The sequence below is a fragment of the Tupaia chinensis genome, unplaced genomic scaffold (assembly GCF_000334495.1).
Source record: "Tupaia chinensis unplaced genomic scaffold, TupChi_1.0 Scaffold000119_2, whole genome shotgun sequence".
Lineage (NCBI taxonomy): Eukaryota > Metazoa > Chordata > Mammalia > Scandentia > Tupaiidae > Tupaia > Tupaia belangeri.
Window position 1 is genome coordinate 3,403,669 of NW_006159586.1, and position 24,214 is coordinate 3,427,882.

General features: G+C 40.9%; 1 protein-coding gene across 2 annotated transcripts in view; it reads right to left on the bottom strand.

Annotated features, from left to right (window-relative positions):
* DYM (dymeclin) overlaps nt 1-24,214 on the bottom strand; it is a 445,444-nt gene that overhangs the window by 394,161 nt on the left and 27,069 nt on the right. For both annotated transcript variants that reach the window (XM_006144440.3, XM_027770270.1), the window contains exon 2: nt 16,340-16,531. In XM_006144440.3, coding sequence (XP_006144502.1) covers nt 16,340-16,479 — 140 coding nt within the window. In that variant the 5' untranslated portion in view covers nt 16,480-16,531. The remainder of the gene's footprint in view (nt 1-16,339; nt 16,532-24,214) is intronic.

A 24,214-nucleotide genomic window follows, 5' to 3' on the forward strand; every position in this document is an offset into this window, starting at 1 on the left:
TGGGGGGGGGAGGTTTTCACTATAGGGCGCGTGCGCTCGCCAGACAGACAGAGAGAGACAGAGAGACAGAAAGCGAGAAATCACCTCCTGGGGGGATGGCCACGCCGCAATCCCTTCTCCTCCATTCTCTTCTCGGGATCTTGGGCACGCAGGCACATGCGCCAGCGTGAGTTTTAAGCCACCGGGTCCAGGACGCGAACTGTGGTTGACTACAAGGGAGTCCAGAGATATAGCCATTACGCTAACTGCTGGTTCCTGAGAAAAATACTTTTAAAAACTAAAAATTACATGGGACCGGCAGGTGGCATGGTGGTTAAAGGTGCTGGACTCCCACATTGCTGACCATGGTTTAAGTCCCAGACCTAGCGGCTTGCTTTCTCATTCTCCCTCTCTTTCTCTCTCACACACACTCTGTCCTTCTCTGGTCAAATTAAAATAAATAAATAAAGTGAAATAAAATAAATCTTAGGAAAAAAAAAAACTAAAAATTGCAGGTCAGCAGATGGTATGAAGGTTAAGACACATAGTCTGCTGCACAGTTCAAGTTCCAGACCCACCCAGCAGCTTGGAAATCGTGCCAGGTATGTGTGCACCCAAAATCCCAAAAGAAGAATGGAGGAGAAGGGACTGCAGTGTGGTCACTCCCTCGGGATTTCTCACTTTTTCTCTCTCCCTTTCTGTCTCTGTTTCTCTGTGTTGAGCATATATGCCTTATATAAAAAAACTTATAGGGGAGGACTAAAAATTGCAACTAAGTACACATTTAGCAGTACTTCATTGGTTTAAAAGCTACTAACTTGGGTCAGTGAGTGGCGTGGTGGTTAGGGACGCTGGACTCCCACATGGCCGAATGCAGTCCAAGTCCCGGATCTGGTGGCAATCTCTCTGTCCTTCTCTGGTCAAATTAAAATAAATAGTAGGTAAATTAAAAGTTAAATAAAATAATTATTTTAAAAAAAGAAATCCACTAACTCATAATTTGTTGTCATTTGGCTAAAAGTGAGCTAAAACCGACCTTTGTGTTATGTTTTAAAGTATTTCAATAAGGGAGGAAAGAATTCAAAGTACTATTTAACCTTTTACCCCAAAAAAAGCAGTTGAAGACGTTAGCATATTAACTGTTGAAATGCAAATAAATGTTGAAATAACTTGCACTTTGTACAATTCTGAATCCACTATTCACCTTGATTACTTCATTTAATTTCTTTTGAAACCCTTGAGAAGGTGGCTGAAGAAATAAGAGTATCTCCATTTTGTAAATGACAGAAATTAAACAGCTAAGTAACTTGTCCAAGGTCACAATATAAGAATAAATATCTTTAACGTCATTTAATACTCTTTCAATATGAGTAACACTAATTTAAATACTTTTTTGTTAAATCAAACCCACATATCCGTCTGGAAATACCATCAACAACTACTGGAATTTCTAGACCTATCTAAAAGCTGTATCATACACATATTATTTGTCATGAAAATTATATGTTATAATTAGAATAGTGTAAAAACTTGTGTGCATGAGAATGAATTAGAAGAAAACAAAATTTTAAATCTCATTTAAAAAGTGACTTTTTTGTAACTGCTATGAAATCATAAACTATAATTTCATCAAGAAGCTAGATTATTAAATTATATACATATCCCCTAATTTGCAGTTTTCAGTAACATAGACAGGTTTTATTTTACTTTTAGACACACCAGTCTCCTAGGTGAACCTCAACAGTGAAACACCAGAAACTCATAGTTCAGATCTTTTAAAGAAAAGCAGATGGGCAAAAAGCTATTGGGAGGAAATTATAATAGACTTTTGAACAGAGAACAAAGTAACTATAAGGTTCATAAAATAAACACTGGAAATGCTTACATTCCTTTCACTGGAAATTTTGCCATAGAACTATTCTGAAATGGACATTTCTATTATGAATGTCATTTTCAGCCCTCAAGATGCATATTCTGACAAATACATAATGTGTGTCAGTTTAAGGCATGATAGGAGTACATCAACAAGTAACCATTCGGGAAAGTAGAGCAGCATTTCTCAAGACTTTTCTCCCTCACTTGAGCAAAGAATTCTAGAATCATTCACAAAACTAACAAGAATCAGCCCATTCAGTGGTTAAACTGTGGGAAGGCTAATGTTTTACAAGGGCCTATTCACAGGAATGAGTCAAAGGATAAAAACTGCATATAAATTTATGATAGCAATTTTTAATGCACCAAGCAGAACTACGAAGGTGTTTATATTCATGCGATTCTCAGACAATCCTATACACTGTCATTCAACTGCCAAAATGAAAGAAACTAAAACTATTAAAGCGTCAGAATTTCAGCAACTAACATGGTGGATAATGTTGTGTTTTATTTTCTCAAGAAAGTAAGAGAAAAAAATAACTTTAAAAAGCAGATTCCAACCAACACAGTGAGAAAAAGAACCAAGGGTAAGCCGGGAGTTAAACTTGGCCTTTTACTTTAATGTGTTAAACAAGACTAGTTACACTTTTCCCAATTTAAACTTTTGGTTTAAGGGAGTAATTATTCCTGGGCAAACGCAAGTATCTTCTAAAATGATTTTGTATACAAAGGTATAAATGAAAGTACAGGAAATACAGGTTCTCACTAAAGAGGTAATAAAATCTGAACTTCTTGTGGTCCATCAAACCAAGAAAATATGATGCCAAAAAAAGTCTGAATTATTTACTCCCTTAGTAAATGGCCTAGTACATTATTTTGGTCACCATCCAGGCAAACCTATGATGAAAGAATTAGGAGAGATTTTAAGAACAGCACTTAGTAGCTTACTCTGGCCCATCTCAAAGACAGAGCAAACTGTTTCACTTGAAAAGTTCTAATAAAATTGTGTATCAGGTATGCCAAAAATAATAAAAACACAAAAATGAAGAAAGGGCATCAAAGATTCAAAGACAAGAATCATTTTACAATCACTTAATTCTTTCTGTCAGTTAAAAACTTGTGACCTAATTTAATAAATATCTCTTATTCTGTTTCACAACTGAGGAGGAAACAGATGAAGAAACTTTGAGAAAGGATCCTTTGGCATCTTCCCTGAAACAGAGAGAACGCACACTCCACTCAAGACAAGGTTATACCCATCAGCTTACATGTATTATTACAAATAAGACGTATGTGATGACCTAAGTTCTGCAGCTTTGAAAGTGCTTGGAAATGTAAAGATTATCTGGTGATTTTTTTTTCTCAAAGATTAACATGTAATTGTTATTTTTTAATTTGCTACAGGGTGCATGCACTCAATGAAGACAGAGACAGTCAGAGAAAGTAAGCCAGTAACCCCCAGGGTGGATGGCCACACTGCAATCCCCTCTCCTCCATTCTCTCTGGATTTGGGGCATGTGCCTGGTGTGTTTTTCAAGTGTCTGAGTCCAGGACTCAAATCCTGCAGTCAGGCATGTGGGATCCATCCACCTTAACTACCACACTCTTGGCTGGCCAGACAATGTAATGTTGCAGCTCTTCGGTCATAATTTGAACCTTGGTCCATGAAAGCGGACAGTGTTGCATAATGATCAACAAGAGAATTCAACTGCAGTTATATAAACCTGGCTTAAATCTGGTCCATACCAGCTACTCACTGCATGACCTTATCTTTGTAGACCTCTTACATATGAGAATATAGATTGACTATCTCTTATCCAAAATGCTTGGGACCATAATTGTTTCAGATTACAAATTTTGGGGGGATTTTGGAATATCTGCATATACATAACAAGATATCTTGGTAATGGACCCAAACCTAAATAGGAAATTCATTTACATTTTGTATATATCCTATATACATAGCCTGCAGGTAATTTTTTTTTTTAGAGATTTTTTGCTATAGGGCACATGCGCTCACCAGAGAGACAGAGAGAGACAGAAAATAAGAAATCACCTTCCGGGGGAACGGCCATACCACAATCCCTTCTCCAGTCTCTGCTCGGGATTTTGGGCATGCACGCACATACGCCCGGCAGGATAGGACCAGAACCGCAGTTGACTACATGGGAGTCCACCCATGTAACCATTACACCACCTGCTGGTCCCATCTGCATGTAACTTTATACAATATTTTTGTATTGCAGCATTTACTGCAACCTGTTATGTGAGGTCAAGTGTGGAATTGTCCACTTGTGCCATCATGCTGGCACTCAAACAGTTTCAGATCTGGAAAGATTTAGGGTTCTGATTTTCAGTTAGGGCTGTTCAACTTGTAATAGTAGACTTGTGAGAAATTTACAAGGAAATGCACCTAGGGCAATGAGCCCAACACCTGGAAAACAGTAAGTGCTTGGGACCAGCAGTTAGCATAATGGCTATGTCGCTGGACTCCCACGTAGTCGACCGCGGTTCGCGTCCTGGACCCAGTGGCTTAAACTCACACCAGGCACGTGTGCATGCATGCCCAAGATCCCGAGAGGAGAATGGAGGAGAAGGGATTGTGGCGTGGCCATCCTCCCCGGGGGGGGGGGGGGGTGGCGATTTCTCACTTTCTATCTCTGTCTCTCTCTGTCCACCTGGCGAGCACATGCACCCTAGAGCAAAAACCTCTCCAAAAAAAAAAACAGTAAGTGCTCTATAACTGGTAAACTAAAGATGATGTTTATATTAGCAAAGTCTCTTAGTGGAACATACATGCATTTAATAACACAAGAAAAACCTCTAAAAGAAAAATCAAGGAACCAGCAGTTAGCGTAATGGCTATGTCGCTGGACTCCCATGTAGTCAACCGTGGTTCGAGTCCCGGACCCGGCAGCTTAACCTCACGCCTGGTGCATGTGCGTGCATGCCCAAGATCCTGAGAGGAGAATGGAAGAGAAGGAATTGTGACGTGGCCACGTGATTTCTCGCTTTCTATCTCTCTGTCTCTCTCTGTCTTTCTGGCGAGCACACATGCCCTATAGCAAAAACCTCTAAGAATAATGGGAGTACTCTAGAGAAAAAGAAAAATCAAAGTGTAATTGGAACCTAACAATGCTAAAAGAAATGGAGGTCCTTTAGAATTAATAAGAGGAGTCAGAGAGTGGCATAGCAGTAAAAGGTGACGTTCTGCAAAGCTAACCCACATAGGATGGCTCAGGGTTCCCATCCAAAGATCTCCCTGAGTGCCGAGTGTCTGTGTGCCTGTGATCTGGGGCTGGCTGAGGCTAGGGGTGGATCGTAATGTCAGGACTCTGCTGAGATAACTTTTTCTCAGTCTTTCTCCATCTTCGTGTGTGTGTGTGTGTGTGTGTGTGTGTGTGTGTGTGTATCATCACACATGATAATAAATGAATAAAATAAATGATTATCCTTTTTTTGTAAAAGAGAAGGTTTTTTTTTCTTTGCTATAGGGCACGTGCACTCACCATAGAGACAGAGAGAAAGCAAGAAATCACCCTTCAAGGGGGATGACCACGCTGCAATCCCTTCTCCTCCATTCCCCTCTTAGGATCTTGGGCACACATGCACATACGCCTGGCATGAGTTTTAAGCCACTAAGTCCGAGATTTGAACTGCAGTCAACTCCATGGGAGTCCAGTGACATAACCATTGTCATTTGCTGCCCCCCCCCTTTTTAAGAGAGATTTTTGCTATAGAGCACATGCGCTCACCAGAGAGAGAAAACAAGAAATCACCCTCCAGGGCGAATGGCCATGCTGCAATCCCTTCTATTCTCCTCTTAGGATTTTGGGCAACACACACATGCACCTCGCATGAGTTTTAAGTTGATGGGTCCAGGACTCGAACAGCAGTCGACTATGTGGGAGTCCAGCAACATAACCATTACACCACCTGCTGGTCCTGAATAATCTTTTTTTTTTTTTAAGTATATTACTATAACTGAAGTTTAAAAAACATTGTATGTGGTATGTACACACAACAAATATTACTCAGCCTTAAAAAGGAAGGAAATTTTGGTATGCATTACAATATAGATAAAACATTATGCTAAGTGAAGTCAGTCAGTCACAAAAAGACAAATAGTATATGATTCTACTTCATAAATTCATAAAGACAGGAAGTAGAATAGAGCTTACCAGGAGCTGGGGTAGGGGGAAAGGAGAAGTTACTGCATTTCTGTTTGGGATGATGAGAAGGTTCTAGAAATGGATGGTAGGGATGGTCATAAAACATTGTGAATGGACTTAATGCCACTGAATTATAACCTTAAAAAGGCTTAAAAGGTAACTTTTATGTATATTTGACCATAATAAAAAACAATTATGTGAGTACAATCCATATTATAAGACTAGACTCAGTTCCTAAATAGTGACATTAAGGGGCAGTAGTAGAAGGCATAGTGGTTAAGGCACTGGACTCCCAGATGGCCAACAGTGGTTTGAATCCCAAACCCAGAGGCTTGAAACTCATGCTGGGCACATGTGCATACATGCTCTAAGTCCCAAGAGGAGAATGGAGGAGAAGGGATTCCAGCATGGCCATCTCCCCTGAGGGATGATTTCCTGCTTTCTGTCTCTCTAAAGCATGCACCCTACAGCAAAATTCTCTGAAAAAAAAAAAAAATTTAAATGCTCATCTCTGAAATACCCTGCAATATAAAAAAGAAAAAAAAAATCTTTTAACATGGCAAAAACTCCCTCTGTGATTTGCCATTCTGCGATATTGACCTTTTTGCTATTCCTCAACACGCAGGCCATACTCCTGTTTCAGGTTCTTTAAACATGCTGTCCCCTCTACCAGGAGCACTCTTTCCCAGCCCTGCCAGCTCACTCCTTGGCCTCACTACCTAGTATCTGCTTACATGCTGCTTTCCCAGAGGTATGACCGCCTGCTTGTATCTGCTCCCAGCCTGTCACCTGCCTTGCTCAGCTTTATTCTTCTTTATTACACTTAACACCTATAAAAATAACCTTATGTATTAATTTATTCACTTGTTTACTGCCCATCTCCTCCACGAACATGTAAGGGGCACGAGGGGAAAGGCCAGGCTGTTCATTTTCAACCCTTAAAAACAGTGCCTGGCAAATGTGAAACAGTCAATACTTATTTTTTTAAGTAAGTTAATAAAAAAATAATCACAGTAGGGACCAGTAGCAGATGAAGTAATGGCTACATAGCTGGACTCCAATATAATCAACTGCAGTTCGAGTCCTGGATCCAGTGGCTTAAAACTCACTCCAGGTGCATGTGTGTGCATGCGTAAAATCCCAAGAGGAGAATGGAGAAGGGAGTACAACATAGCCGTTCCCCCGGGGCGGTGATTTCACCTTTTCTATCTCCCTTTGTCTCTCTGGAGAGCACACATGCCTTACAGCAAAAATCTCTCTAAAAAAAAATTAAAAATAATAAAAAAAAACTTAGAGTTATTGAAAAGGAAATATGTCAAGTACGTTATTTCTTTTTAAAGGTTTTTGCCATCGAGCATGTGTGCTTGTTAGAGGGAGACAGAGAAAGAGAAAGAGAGGGGAAGTGAGAAGGCACCACCCCCTGAGGAGGGATGGTCATGCTGCAATCCCTTCTCCAGTTTCCTCTTAGGATTTTGGGCATGCACACACACACACCTGATGTCATTTTCAGGCAGCTAGGTCTGGGACTCAAACTACAGTTGGCCATGTGGGAGGTCCAGCATCTTAACCACCACACCACCTGCTGGCTGAAGTATGCTAATTTCTTCAAGTTATGTAACAGCAATTTAGTATAACCCATTCTTGTAAAAAAGAAGAAAAAGAAAGAGAGAGACAGAGATAAGCACCCTTGTGTGTATACAGGTAGGTACACCTTATAAAAATATGAAGGCGGTTGGCCCTGTAGCTCAGTAGTTAAGCACTGTGCACTGGGAGCCAGACCCCAAATGGCCAACTATGGTTTGAGTCCTGGTCCCAGTGACCTACAAACATGTGCACAAATGCCTGGCAGGATGAAGAGTTGGAGGGAAGGGAGTTACAGCATACCCATTGCCCAATTAGAGGATGCTTTCTCCCTCTATCTGTTGGTCTGTCCATCTGTCTCTATCACAAATTATCACAATTAAAAAAAAATTTTTTTTAAATATAAGGGCCAGCAGGTGGCATGGTGGTTAAGGAGCTGGACACTACCACCTGGCCAACCACAGTTCAAGCCCTAGACTTGGTGGCTTGCTTTCTCACATTCTCTCTCTCTGTCTCTCTCTGGTCAAATTAAAATAAATAAATGAATAAATAAAATCAAAATTTTTTTTAAGTTTGAAAATAAATAAACAGTATGAAAGAATATGAACCAAAATATCAACAGTGGTTACTCCGTATAAGAAAAAATGACTTTTTCTCTCAGCGTTTCTGTATTTTCTGACTCTTCTATGATAAAAATTTATATATTTTTTAAAGATTTATTTAATTTTATTTATCATCATCCTTATTATTTTTTAGTGAGAGAGAGAGAAAAAGAACACATGAGAGTGAGAAAGCAAGCCACCAGGTCCAGGCCTTGAACCGTAATCAGCCATGTGTGAGTCCAACACCTTAACCACCACGCCACCTGCCGGCCCATACATGATTTTTAAAAAGATAATTTTAGGGAGCCGGCAGGTGGCATGGTGGTTAAGGTGGCTGGACTCACTCCCACATGGCTAACCACAGTTCAATTCCCAGACCTCGCAGCTTGCTTTCTCTCTTTCTCTCTCTGCCTCTCTTTGGTAAACTTCAAAAAAATAAAATAAAATAATGACAATGAATAAAATTAAATAATTCTTTAAAAAAGGTAATTTTAGCAGTAAATCAACTAAAAAGAAGTCTCTACTTACATCATTGGAGATGTGTACAAAGACTTGGCTACAAGGAGACTCATCACACTTTTATACATAATCATGAACAATAACTACCAACTAAAATATTCAACATTAGTCAAATAAATTATGAACATTCATATAAAGACTACAACACTTAAAAGGATGCTGTAGGAAAATACTAACATGGGGAAAATGTGAGTTAAAAAAACGAGATGTAAACTACAGTAACTTTTTAAATAACAGAACTAAAGAATATACACCAAAATGTTAACAATATTTACTCCTGCTTGTTATTATCTTTTTTTGCCTTCCTTGTGCTTTTCTGTTTTGAAAAAATTTAAAATGAACATGCATCACCTTAGGACTCAAAATAACGAGTTTTAAATGACTGTGCCAAAAGCTGCCTTTTTCCCTTCTATGAGCACCATCTAGTGTTCAGAATACATAATACAATTTTCCTTAAGTCAATAAGCATTTATGAAAAGAAGCCTTTAAAAAAAGTATAATTTGAGGGCCAGCCCATGGCCTGATAGTTAAGGTGGCTGACCACCTTAAGCACCTGACCACCATGGCTAACCACACAACTCAGTCGGTACCCAGAACCTTGAAAAACACACCACGTGCTTACCAAAATCCTGAAAGGAGGTAGACATGGAGGAGAAGGGATTACTGTGTGACCATCCCATGGCGGGTGCTTCCTCACTTTCTCTCTCTTGCTCTATTTCTATCTCTATCTCTGGCAAGCACATGTGCCCTGTGGCATATTAAGAAAAAAGTCTAATTTAAGCATAAAGAAAAAGATACTATATTTAGTGTTTGGCCTAATTTTCAAGACAGATGAACAATTAATTTAAGAGTCACAAGACTTCCAGTTATTAGGATCAAGCAATTATCAGAAGTTAGTGCAATTTTTCTGCTTCTCATTCCTCAAATATTGTAGACTAACTCAAGACAGTTTCCTTGCTTTTTTTTAAACAATGGGTATTTGCATCTTGAAGAAAGAGGAAAAGCGAGATACTTTACAAGCCTGATGGTGACTCATTGTCCCTAAAATCGACCTGATAGAGCAAGGGGCTCGATAAGGGTGCTTGTCTCAGTTCTCCAAGCTGGTGGATAGTCAGAGGCAAGGCCGGCTCCAATCTACTCTCTGCCTACCACGCACCATCCCCGCCTCCATCTTGACCCTTCACCCATCCCTGCTCCTTCTGGCAAAACATTCCCCTTGAGTACGTAAGCTGTTACTATGTTTCTCTGCATTGCTCTCAAATATAGAACTCTAAACTCATTAAGTATTATTGCTCAAATATCAATTTGAAACAAAAGAACTTTGGGCCAGATAGTGGCACAGTGGTTAAGGCAGCTGGATCACACGTAGGATCCAGTGCTACACTCAGGGGCTTGAGAAACACACTGCCGGGAACATGTGTGTGCATGCTCAAAATTCTGAGAGAATGGAAGAGAACGGATTGCAATGTGGCCATCCCCCCCAGTGGATAATGTCTCTCTCTCTCTCTTTCTCTCTTTCCGGCAAGCGCATGTACCCTATAGCAAAATAAAAATCACAAAAAAACTTTTAAAAGGCATTATCCTAAGTCCTGTGTCTCCCAGAGAGGTCAGTTTTCACAGGTGTATAGGATTCCCCTTTCATATTCAAGAATGGACATCCAGACCTTCATCACATCGTCCATACACTACTATAGACACCTCTGACTTGGTTCCCTAGTCTTTCTCTCCTGCAGTTTCCAGTTTCTCTCCCTACTTAAAAAGCAATCTCTGGAGACCAGCAGTTAGCATAATAGCTAAGCTGCTGAACTCCCATGTAGTCGACTGCGGCCCAGACCCGGTGGCTTGAACTCACACCAGGTGCGTGTGCATGCGTGCCCAAGATCCCAAGAGGAGGATGGAGGAGAAGAGACTGCAGCGTGACCATCCCCCCTGGGGGGTGATTTCTCGCTTTCTGTCTCTATGTCTCTCTGCGTCTGTCTGGCGAGCACACACGCCCTATAGCGAAAAACCTCTCAAAAAAAAAAAAAAAAGTTCATCTTTTTCCCAACTACAGTACCAGATCTGCATACTGTACACACACAGACACACACACACACACACACACAACCTGTTCTTAAGTCCGTTAGCTAGTCTTATTTTCTTTTCCAAATAAACTTTAGAATCCAGATTATCGCAATTTTCTCAATCTCCTAAAACAAGCCTATTAGAATATTTATTGGAATTGCCTTCCATTTATCGGTCAATTTGGAAAGTGACATTTTTACTACAGTCTTCTAGACCTTCCACATGGTCTATCTCCATTTAGTTAAGTCTTCTTTAATATCTTTCAATTTAGAAAACATATCATTTAGAAGAGCATATATAAATCATAATAAAGTTTACATAAGTAAAAAGAAAGATTATTTTTAATAATAAATCATGCTCTTCTGCACCTTTTTTTAAGTTTCATCGCTGCAACAAGAGCATAGCACTCAATGACAATTCCACAAGGATTACAAAATAGTATCAAACTACTGTTTTAATTGCCCAAGGGCTCATGCATTCGCCAGAGACAGAGAGAAAGAGAAAGAGGGAGAAAGAAAAAGCCTCTCAAATGGGGGCATGGTCACACCACAATACTTTTCTCTTCCCTTTCTCTGTCCTGTCAAGACCTTAGGCACATGCACCCAGTGTGTTTCTCAAGTAATGAAAAAGAAGCTCTTCTTTACAAAATAATTCCAGTTTATAAATACAGAGAAAATGTCTAAATTAGAAATATCACCATAATGCTGGGACCAGCAGATGGTGTAGTAGTTACGTCACTGGACTCCCACATGGCTGACTACAGTTCAATTCCAAGACCCAGCAGCTTAAAGCTCATGCCAGGCGTGTGTGTGTGCATGCCCCAAATCCCAAGAGCAGACTGGAGGAGAAGGGATTGTGGTGTGGCCATCCCCTGGCCCCCAGGGGATAATTTCTCGTTATCTGTCTCTCCATCTCTCTGGTGAACATACACACCCTATAGTAAAAATCTCTCTAAGAAATATCACCATACTGTAACCTCTTATGAAACAGGTGGTTGAGATAAAATAACACAATAGCTGTTAAAACCCACTCAAACCTCTGATCAGTCTTAATATGAAAGCTGAAATAAAACCATTTTTTTCTATAACCTGGTGTAAACAATATGAAATATATAGCATTACTTATGAAATATCTTAGCAAAAATGATTAACCTAAATTTTATAAAGCCTTTAAATATAACCTCCAGTTTACAAGAAATACAGGGAATAAAAGAAAAGTTACATGATGTGAGAAATAATCAAATAAAACCAGAAGATGAAACAGTCTACCAAAAACTGGTGCAACTTGTTAAAAATAATAATAATAATATGGGGGCAGCAGGTGGCATAGTGGTTAAGGTGCTGGTCTCGCACATGGCCAACCACGTTTCAAGTCCTGGACCTGGTGGCTTGAGATTCACATCAGGCTTATGTGCAATGCATGCCCAAAATCCCACAGGAGATGGAAGAGAAGGGATTGTAGTGTGCCCATCTCCCCTGGGTGGGGGGTGATTTCTTGCTTTCTGTCTCTGTCTCCCTGGTGACTGCATGCACCCTATAGCAAAAATCTCTCTACAAATATTTATATAATAATAATTGCATGAGGAAAAAAAAATGTGGCAGAAATCAAATACAATACATGTCCCTTATTTGTTTTGTAACTACAATAAACAAACTATGAAACAGCTGGAGAGTTACATGGTAGCTAAGGCAGCTGGATCACATATGGCTGCCTGTGCAGTTCAAGTCCCAGACCTGGTGCTTTGAAAAACATATTAGGTACATGTGTGTGTGCATGCCCAAAATCCCAAAGGGAGGAATGAAGACCGTCACCTAAAGGAGATGCTTTCTCACTTTCCTTCTCTTCTCTCCGTCTTTAGTAAGCACACGCACCCTCTAAAAAGTTCTTTAAAAATTAAAAATAAAAAACTGGAGAAATTTAAAATATGGACTGGGTAGCAGGAATTATTATTAATATTGTTAGGTGTGGTAATGATATTATGGTTATTTTTTAAATGTCCTCATTTTCATTTACTTTAAAATACTTAAGTGGGACGAGCAGATGGCATAACGGTAATGTCACTGGACTCCCATGTGGCCAGCCGTGGTTCAAGTCCCAGACCCGGTCACCTCAGACTCACACTGGGTGCATGTGCCTAAAATCCCAACAGGAGAATAGAGGCGAAGAGATTGCGGCGTGGCCATCCCTCCTGGGAGGGTGATTTCTCGCTTTCTGTCTCTCTCTGTCTTTCTGGAGCATGCACGTGCCCTATAGCAAAAAGTTCTCCAAAAAAAAAAAAAAAAACTCTCTAAAAAACAACTTAAGTAAAAAGGCAATAATAAAAACAAAAATAGATGAAACATATATGGCAACAACCCATATGTCTACTGATTGGTAAATGAACAACTTGTGGTATGTCTGCACAGTGGAACACCACTCAGCAATAAAGAGGAATGGGCCTACTGAGTGCTACGGCATGTATGAACATCATGTGTGCATGCCTAAGATCCTGGGAGGAGAACCTCCGGAGGAGAGACTGTGGCGTGGCCAAGCCCCCGGGGGATGATTTCTTGCTCTCTATCTCTTTGTCTCTCTTTCTTTCTCTCCAGCAAGTGCATATGCCCTATAGCAAAAATCTCTTTCTCTGAAAAAAGAAATAACAAATAAAACTATAGGGACCACTATCCAAAGCATGTCCAATATGATCTCAAAAAGAAAACAGACTACAATTGGTCACAGTGAAAAAAGTGTGTGTGTGTGTGTGTGTGTGTGTGTGTGTGTTTTAATTTATCTTCAAAAGAGAGAAGGTAAGGGGAAATACAAACTTAATTGTCACCATTACACCAAGCCCATCCTAAAATTGGTAAAGAGAACAAGACGATAGAACAGAGTAAAACAACACTCTGCGAGGTAATCAATATGGGCAGGTTACTGGTTCAAGTCTGGCAATTTCCCTGACTATGCCAAGAACACCCCTACCCATGATCCAGGGCTTGCTGCAAGCTGGTGGGAGATCACAAGATCACACCATCAAGACCCTGTTGGAGGTTTTGTCTCTCTCTCTCGTGCTCATGGACTAGATAAACTTAAAATTAAATGGATAAAGTTAACCTTATTTAGTAATATAATAATTACATTCTGCTTATTCCATAAGCAAGAGAGACAGAGGCATGAAGGAAGAAAGAGAAAGAGACAGCATCCCTAACTGGGTCTTGACACCGCGATCTCTCCTTCGGCCAGCTGTGTGTCATAAGTACACATGTGCCTGGCATCTTCAGGGAGGTCTCTGAATGAGACCCAGAACCACCTCATGTGGGTCAGCCTTGCAGAGCATCCCAGTTTACTACTGCACCACTGCCCAGGCCTGAAATACATACTTTAATTAGGTGAATTGCATGGTATGTGAATACATTTTTAAATGTATTCATTTCCTATTGTTTCAGTGGTAAAGAACAACACAATTGTATTATCTTACAGTTCTGTAGCTGAGAAGTCTGACAGTTCTCATGGCGCCAAGGTCAAGGTGTCAGTCAACTGCACTGCATCCCTTTCTGGAGGTCGGAGGCGGAAATCGTTTCCTTGCCTCTTCCTACTTCTAGAGATTGCTCACATTTCTGGACTTCCTCTATCGTCAAGGCAGCAAGGGCAGGTTGAGTTCTTCCGTATCACATTGAATAGCAAATGACTTTCTCCTCCACCTGCCTCTTCCACTTTCAAAAATCCTTGTGATAACACTGGGTCCTTCTAAATGATCCAGGACAATCTCTATTTTAGGGTCACTTGATTAGCAACCTTAATTCTACTGGCTACCTTAATTCTCCTTTGCCAGGTAATGTAACATTCACAAGTCCTGGGAACCAGGTCATGGACATCTCTAGGGAACCATTATTCTACCTGTCACACTAACGCTGTTAAAAATAAATAAATAAAACTGGCCCAGCTCAATGGCATTAACAGTAATGTGCTGCTCAAGAGAAATTGAACTCCAGGGAACCAGCGGTCAGCGTAATGGCTATGTCGCTGGACTCCCATGTAGTCGACTGTGGTTCGCGTCCCGGACCCGGTGGCTTAGAACTCACGCCGGGAGCGTGTGCATGCGTGCCCAAGATCCCGAGAGGAGAATGGAGGAGAAGGGATTGCAGCGTGACCATCACCCCTGGGGGTGATTTCTCGCTTTCTGTCTCTCTGTCTCTGTCTGTCTGTCTGGTGAGCGCACGCACCCTATAGCGAAAACCTCTCCAAAAAAAAAAGAGAAATTGAACTCCACATGGCAAAAGCAGTTCGAATCCCTGGCCCACTCCTCCTGAAACTTGACAGGCACATAGGCGAGTGCTCAGGATCCAACAGGCTGGAACAGTGGAGGAAGGAAATCACAGTGTGAATAGACCCTCTGGAAGATTCTCTCTCTCTCATGTGTATGCACTCTCTCTCGTGAACAAAAGGAAATAAATACATAAATTTAAAATCTAGTTATTCGATATATGAGAATTCAATATTCTAGATATTCTACATTATTTAAAGTCTGTCAATTTTACAATACAGAATTAAAATGAGTTTGGTGGTTTTTTTTTAACCTAGTGAATTGTCAAGGGTCAAAAGCCTAAAAATACACCAAACTGACAAAGGTGTAAGGAAGCAGACCCTTAACAGACCCTCTCAGACACTGCTGTGAACTGGTACAGTTGTCCTAGAATTCCGTCTGGCACACACACACCAAAATTACAAAGGCACACACACCGACCCAGCGATTCTACTTCAAAGAATTTACATTAGAGATACATTTGTATGTATGAGGAATGATGTATGCAGCATAATCTGTTACAACCAAAGACAGGAACCAATCCAAATGTCTACCAATAGAAAACTGAATAAAGGGCCAGCTGGTGGCACGGTGGTTGAGACGGCTGAGTCCCACACGGCTGGCTGCACAGCACGAGGCCTGGACCTGATGGCTTGAGAAATATACCAATCACGTATACCCAAAATCCTAAGAGGAGAACGAAGGAAAGGGAATTACAGCGTGGCCATTCCCTCCACCCCACCACCCAGGGGAGATTTCTCATTTTCTTTTTCTGTCTCTCTGTCTCTCTCCAGTGAGTGCACATGCCCTATAGCCCTGTAACAAAACAAAACAAAAAAACTGATTTAATGTATTCTATGGATACTCTATAGCCATTTAAAAAAATTAACAAGGCAGCTGCGTATGTGCTTACAGGTACAAGCTATGGTTAACTGCGGGGAGAAAGCAAGGAACAGACGGTATGTGAAGTACGCCACCATTTGTATTTAAACAAATGTTAAACCGCATGGGACTTAAATAAGCACTATCTGTAGAAGGATTCAAAAGAAACCACTGCCAGTAATCATTTCTAGAGAAGGAGAAAAGAAAAGCTTATTTACTGTTCTTTGTACCTTTTAGATTTTCTACTGGTATATGTATGACTGATAGACAGGTAATGCACACGTGCATGCAAACAAACAATATTAAAATATATTTTTCAAAAAATTAAGAAACCACACATATTCATGCGGCCCTCTATACAACCTTTTAATTTCCGGGTAATGTCTTACCTGCTAGATGGTGCAGGGAAAGAAAATGAGAGAAGCTGATTCCAGAAAGGGTCATTTTCAGAGACAGATTCTGTGCCTGATAACTTTTTTAAGTATTCGTTTTTTGGAAGATCACCGATTCTGCTGCTATTCGATCCCATCTTCTAATCTGGTAGATAACCTATCTTTAAACCTGCATTTCCACAAGGCAACCTATTGAAGAAAAGAAAGAAAAAGTTGTTCAAAACAGTCATCATACTTTATATGCTCTTAATTTATACGTCAAAACTATAAACTTCATAAAGGAAATCACCTCTTTTTATTTGTAAACACACTGGACTTCAAATACAAAGTTAAAAGGGGAAAAGGAGGCTAAAATTTGTCTTAGCCTGTGAACACAAATGCCCACAAAAAAGTGTGTAAAAGCAAATTCATAATGATAACTTATCAACAGGCTGGAAATTCAAACTCTTATCATGGTAACAAAGAAATACAGATACTAGAGACCGGCAGATGGTGTAATGGTTACATTGCTAAACTTCCACAGGGCCGACCGTAGTTCAAGTCCCAGACCCAGTGGCTTTAAACTCATGCCAGATACATGTGCATTAGTGCCCAAAAGCCCAAAAGGAGAATGGAGGAGAAGGGACTATGGTGTGGCTATCCCCCCTGGGGGGTGACTTCTTGCTTTCTGTCTCTGTCTCTGTGTCTCTGGCGAGCACATGCACCTTATAGCAAAAATATATATATATATTCTTTAGAAAGAGAGAGAGAGGCAGGCAGAGAATAAGTGGCCTGAGTGTACAAAGAGGGCAAAGCAATTCATGTCATTACCACGCGCTATCTACATTACAGAGAGAATGGGGACTGACCTGAATTACCTGCTGCCAACTGAAAGAGCCCGCAATCCTAAAGGAGTCACATTTAAAGTCTCTCATTCTGCTGTAATGCGTGTATAGTATGTTGACAAACCTCTTATTCTGAAACACGATCTCTTTTTATAATGTGCTATAGGGCATGTGCGCGCTCCCCAGAGAGAGACATAGAGCAAGAGAGAGAGAAAGTGACAAAGCACCATCAGGGGGATGACCATTGCCACAATCCCTTTTCCATTCTCTTGGGATCTGGGGCACTCAAGCACACATGCCTGGTGTGTTTTTCAGGCTGCTGGGTCTGGAACTCACATCTCACAGTTGACCATGTAGGATCTGACCACCTTACCTATCGTGCCACCTGCTGGCCCCACCATGAATTTTTTTAAAAAGAATGAATTATTTATTTATTTTGCTATAGGGCACATGCGCTCATCAGAGAGAGATAAGAACAAGAGAGAAAGTAAGCTGCCAGGTCTGGGACCCAAACCACAGTTGGCCGTGGGCGACCAGCACCTTAACCACCATGCCACCTGGTAGTGCCACCATGGATTTTTTTTTAAAACTGAAGCTACTTTATTCATCTTTCTACCTTCAAGGTCTCAACTAGCATATAACAGGCATTCTACAAACAGCATGTTGAAGGAACAAGTGAATAAAATACATAGTATCCACAAGGCTCTTCATTATCTGATGCTCTTGGTTACTAAGGGGCAAACTGATAGACCAGTTCAAAATGTGAATCGCTGTCTTCTTCAATAGTTCTAGATCATGTTTATCTCAAGTTGTTCAGAAGAGTTCACTGAATAACAAAACGGTGGTGAGACAAATAATAAATTATACTATTTTGAAACCACCATCACAATGAGAAGAAATGAAGTGGGCTCTGTGCCCAAAGAAAGCTCAGTACAGATGAAAATTTTTATCAGTCAGTGACTTCCTTACAAATGTCCTTCCTTATTCCACAAAGGCATGAAGCCAAGATCAGAATTTGGAGGCTTCCCACTTAACATTTCCCGAATGTCTGCACTCTATGACTGAAACTGATTGACTAACAGTTGTACAAACACAAGAGATGGGTGTGAATGTCAGATGAGGTGTGTGTGGAGGAGTGGGGCCTAACGAAGGCCATTTGGAGTGTGGTGTTATCGGTTGAAGATATTTTGATCAACAGGACTGGGGAGAAACGTTCACATATTGAAATGCTCACATTGTAAGCTAAACAATGCAATTGAATGTATATACAAAAAGAAATAAATTAAATTAAAAAAATAATAATTTGGAGGCGTGACTTCCTTGTTCTCTTTGAAACTAGACATAAGCTGATTATCTGAAGGTATGAAGCTTCCCCAGTGCACATGGGCAGCTGGGTCTTACAAATGTGAACGAGAAATACTGATCTGCTTTGATCAACTCCTTATCCTCTGCCCTAAACCTGAGAGCGCTCACTAATTTTATCCTCTCTAGTCATGGGTACAGTTACCCCAAGAATAGCTGACTCTGGTTAAGCTGGTTTATTACACCACCATATCAAAACAGCAATCATAACATTTAATTTCTTAAAATAAGAAGTGCTAAGCCCCATTAGAAAATACAATAAAGAGGGTCAGCTGATGGCATGGTGGTTAAGGAGGCTATATCCCACAGGGTCGACTGCAAAAAGTCTCAGATCTGGAAGCCTGAGACACACACTAGGCACATGTCTGTACATGCCCAAAACCCCAAGAGGAGAGTGGAGAAGGGATTGCAGCATGGCCACCCCTCTGGGGAATGCTTTCTCACTGCCCCCCAACCCCTATCCCATTCAACAAGGGCATGCTCATTAAAGCAATTTTTTTTTAATTCTGTAAAGAATTATTCTAAAAAATATAAGCTCCTGGGACCAGCAGGTGGTGTGGTGGTTAACATGCTGGACACTCCGACATGGCTGACCACAGTTCGGGTCCTGAACCTGGTGGCTTGCTTTCCTGCTTTCTCTGTCTCTGTCTGTCTCTCTGTGTGTGTCTCTCTCTGGTCAAATTAAAATGAACAAATAAAATTAAATATTTTTTAAATGTATATTTAAGCTCCTTATTTATAATACCCCATTCCAAAGCTATTTCATGTATTTTAAGCTATTTAACATTAATTTTTTCATGTTTTTTTATTGACGAATAATAACTGTATATTTTGGGTCATCAGGAAAGTCAGGACACATTTTTGCATAGAAAAACGTATAAAAATGTCATGACTTTCCAGATGACCTAATATTTATGGGGTACAATGTGATTTCTCAGTGCAAGAATACAATGTTTGGGCTAACCTATGGCCCTGGTGGTTAAGACAGCTGGATCCCACATGATCAGCTTTGCAGTTCTAATCCCAGGCCCAGTGGCTTGAAAAACATGCCAGGTATAAGGACATGTGTACCCAAAAATCCTGAAAAGAGGGAGAAATGGAGAAGAGATTTGCCACATTTCCCATTTGGGGGAGGAGTGGTGCCTTCTCACTTCTCCTCTCTCATGCTTTCTCTCTCTCCAGTGATGCACGTACCCCTCTGGCAAAAGTTAAAACAAAACAAAGAAAGAACAAAGAGGATAAAATGTGTAATGATTAAATTAGAGTGATTAGTATATCCAACACCTTAACCATAAAAATAAAAATTTTAAAAGATTTCTTTTTTTTTTTTTAAATTTGCTATAGGGTACGTGCACTCACCAGAGAGAGATAGAGAAAGAGAAGGGAGTTAGGGGTAATGAGAAAGCCAGCTGTCCAGTCCAGGACTCACACTGCAGTCAGCCATGTGAAAGTCTAGCAATTTAACCACCATGCCACCTGCTGGTTCTTAAAATTAAATTTTAAAATACAGTCTAACAAGGCCAGTCCTGTAGCCTCATTGTTAATGTAACAGGATCCCACATGGCCAATGGTGGTTTGAATACCAGCCCCAAAAGATGGAAAAACACACCAGGCATGTTTGTGTGTGTGCCCAAAATCCCAATAGAATAGAAAAACAGAAAGAATTATGATGCAACTATGCACCATGGCAGGTGCTTTCTCCTCTCTCTTCCTGGTGAGCATTCATACCCTTAGGCAAATGTAATAAATAAAATAACTATATCGAACAGATAGGAGTGCAGGGTAACATAAAAAAACCCATGTACAGGGCCAGCAGATGGCATGGTGGTTAGGCACTGGACTCTCACATGGCAGACCTTAGTTTGAGCCCAGACCTGGCAGCTTGCTCGCTTTCTCACCTTCTCTCTCCCTCTCTCTTTCTGGTGAACATGCATGCCATATAGCAAATTAAATAAATAAATAAATAAATAAATAAATAAATAAATAAAATGTAATAAATAATTCTTTAAAAAACAACCCATGTACATAACTGTCCATTTCAGCAGCAAATCTGATCAACTGTTTCTCCTTATCCAAGAAAGTATTTATAGATACTGCTAAAAGCTCCTCTCTGTACTACTGAAATCATTAGAATATATAGTTTATTTTTCTCAAGCATTTGTTTAAAGAATTATTTTATTTAACTTTATTTATTTATTTATTTATTTTTAATTTGACCAGAGAGGGACAGAGCAAATGAGAGAAAGAGAGAGGGAAAGTTAGAAAGCAAGCCACCAGGTCCAGGACTCAAACCATGGTCAGCTATGTGGGATCCAGCACCCTTAACCACCACACCACCTGCTGGCCCCTCATGTATTTCATTTTTTTAGATATTTTTGCTATGTATACTTGCTGGAGAGACAGAGAGAAAGAGAGAGACAGAGACAGAAAATGAGAAGCCATCCCCTAAAGGGGGTAGACACACCACAATTCCTTCTCCTCCATTCTCCTCTTGGGATTTTGAACACACACACACGTGCCCAACATGAGATTTTGTTTTTTTTTTTCTTTTTTTGGAGAGGTTTTTGCTATAGAGCGCGTGCACTCGCCAGACAGACAGAGACAGAGAGACAGAAAGCGAGAAATAACCCCCCGGGGGGATGGCCACGCCACAATCCCTTCTCCTCCATTCTCCTCTTGGGATCTTGGGCATGCACGCACACATGCCCGGCGTGAGTTTAAGCCACCAGGTCCGGGACTCGAACCACGGTCGACTATGTGGGAGTCCAGCGACATAGCCATTACACTAACTGCTGGTCCCTCCCAGTATGAGTTTTTAAATCTCCAAGTCTAAGATCTGAACCGTGGTTGGATATGTGGGAGTCCAGTGACATAACCATTATGCCATCTGCTGGTCTTTTCTGTGTATTATTTTTTCTTTTTTTTGGTAGTGGTTGTTGAGATTTTTGCTAGAGAGTTCATGCATGCACTTGCTGGAGACCCAGAGAGAGACAGAGACAGAAAGTGAGAAATCACTCCCCAGAGGGGATGGCCATACCACTATCCCTTCTCCACCAGTGTTCTCTCGGGATTTGGGGCACACACCCACACGCGCCCAGTGTGAATTTTAAGCCACCGGGTCCAAGACTCGAACCACAGTTGAGTATGTGGGAGTCCAGCAACATAACCATTACACCATCTGCTGGTCCCGCCCGTGTATGTTCTAATACTTGTACTAGATAGGAACATATCTATAAAATTGCATGTTTTAAAACCTTAGATATCAAAGTATACCAAATATATTCTGTAGCTTTCTTGTTTTTAAATTTTCACTTTTAAATTTATCACAAGGCACATGCACAAGCTAGAGACAGAGAGGGAAAGTGAGAGAGCACCTCCCTCTTCCCCATGAGGCATGAGGCATGGTCACGCCATGATCCCTTCTCCTCCATCTCTCCCTCCTTTCAGAATCCTGGGCACTTATCCACATACACCCACCATGTTTCCCGAGCCATCGAGTCTAAGACTCAAACTGAGCAATTGGCATGTTGAATCAGCCTGCCTTAACCACTAGGCCACAAGCTGGCCTGATCTATTAATTTTAAAGAAGAGAGACCAGCAAGTGCATGGTGGTTAAGGGGCGAGACTCCCACATGGTCAACAACGGTTCGAGTCCCAGACCCAGCAGCTTGAAAATGACTCCAGGCATAAGCCCAAAATCCCAAAGGAGAATTCAAGAGAAGGGATTGAGGCATGGCCACATACACACACACACACACACACACACACACACACACACACGGGGATGATTTCTCACATTCCCTCTCACTGTCTCTCTCTGGCTAGCATGCACATCCTATAGCAAAAACCTATAATTAAATTTAAAAAAAAGAAGAAGAAAAGAATGGTTTCTTAACCTCTCAGTAGCAATACTTGAAGCAAACCACAGGGAAGCAATACCTTTGAAATATGAAGAGGAAATAATTGAACTAGAATTGTATAGCTAGCCACGCTACCAGGTAAGTATGAAGCTAGGAAAAAGGCACTTTCTGACATACCAAGATTCAAAACAAAACAAAACAAAATTGACAGGCATCTATTTTGAGAAAGCTACTAGAAGATGTACCCGTTCATATGAGGGAATATGCCAAGAAAAAGGAAGACATGAGATTTAGGAGACCGGATTCAACATAGAGCAGTGGGGAAGAAGTCACGTGGAACGAGAGCCAAAATGGCTCTAGGATCTCCAGAGGAAGAAAAATTCAAACTAAGACTTCGCTTGATGTCAACTTTGGCCTTATTCTGTGAAGCGTTACAGAATCTGGAAATAATGAATAATAATGGATTGTCAGAAAAGTCATGACACATTTTTGTATAAAAAACATGGAAAAATACATCATGACTTTTCCAACAACCTGATAGTTACACAGAAAATACAGTGATGTTTCTAAGAATTATTTTATTTAGCTTTATTTATTTATTTTATTTTAATTTGACCAGAGAGGGACAGACTGAGAAAGAAAGAGAAAGTGAGAAACAAGCCTCCAGGTCCGGTACCCAAACCACAGTCAGCCACGTGGGAATCCAGTGCCCTTAACCACCATGGCACCTGCCAGCCCCAGTAAACGATTTTTTAAAGACTACACATTTGGAGAAAAAAACAAAATTTATTCATGAAAGGCCATTTAATCACCGTGTATGGCTCACTTCTACAGGAATCACTATATCATCACTATAATAGAAATAAATGCCACATGAAAATGTAACAATATCAGTCAGCGGATGGTGGTTAAGGCAGCAGGATCCCTCAGGGCTCACTGCACAGCTTGAGTCCCACCTGTGGCAGCTTGAGAAACACCAGGTCCATGTGCAGATGTGCCCAAAATCCCAAAAGGAGGACAAGAGAAAAAACTGCAGCGTGACCATCACCATAGGGAGCACTTTCTCATTTTCTCTTTCTCTCCAGCCTCCCCTACCCTACCCCTGCGAGGATACACACCCTCCAGCAAATTTTAAAGATTATAACCCAAGGGGAACCAGCAGTCAGTGTAATGGCTATGTTGCTGGACTCCCACGTAGTCGACCGCAGTTCACGTCCTGGACCCGGTGGCTTAAAACTCACGCCGGGTGCGTGTGCATGCGTGCCCAAGATCCCAAGAGGAAAATGGAGGAGAAGGGATTGCGGCATGACCATCCCCCAGGGGGGGTGATTTCTCGCTTTCTGTCTCTATGTCTCTCTCTGTCTGGCGAGCGCACCCTCTAAAGGAAAAACCCCAAAAAAAAAAAAAAAAAAAAGATTATAACCCAGGGACCAGCAGATGGCATAATGGTTACATCGCTGGACTCTCACATAGTCAACCACGGTTCTAGTCCCAATCCTGGCAGCTTAAAACTCATGACGGGTGCAGGTGCATGCATGCCCAAAATCCCAAGAGGAGAAAGGAGGAGAAAAGAGAAGGGACTGTGGCATGGCCATTCTCCTAGGGGAATGAGTTCTCACTTCCTGACTCTCTGTCTCTCTCTGTCTCTCTGGCAAGCGCGCACACTCTATAGCAAAAATCTCTCTCTGAAAAAAAAAAAAATTACCCTGGGTGCATGTGCATGTGTGCCCAAAATCCAAAGAGGAGGAGGAGAAAGGACTGTGGTGTGGCCATCCCCCGTGGGGTGTGATTTCCCACTTTTTTTTTTTTTTTTTTTCGAGGTTTTC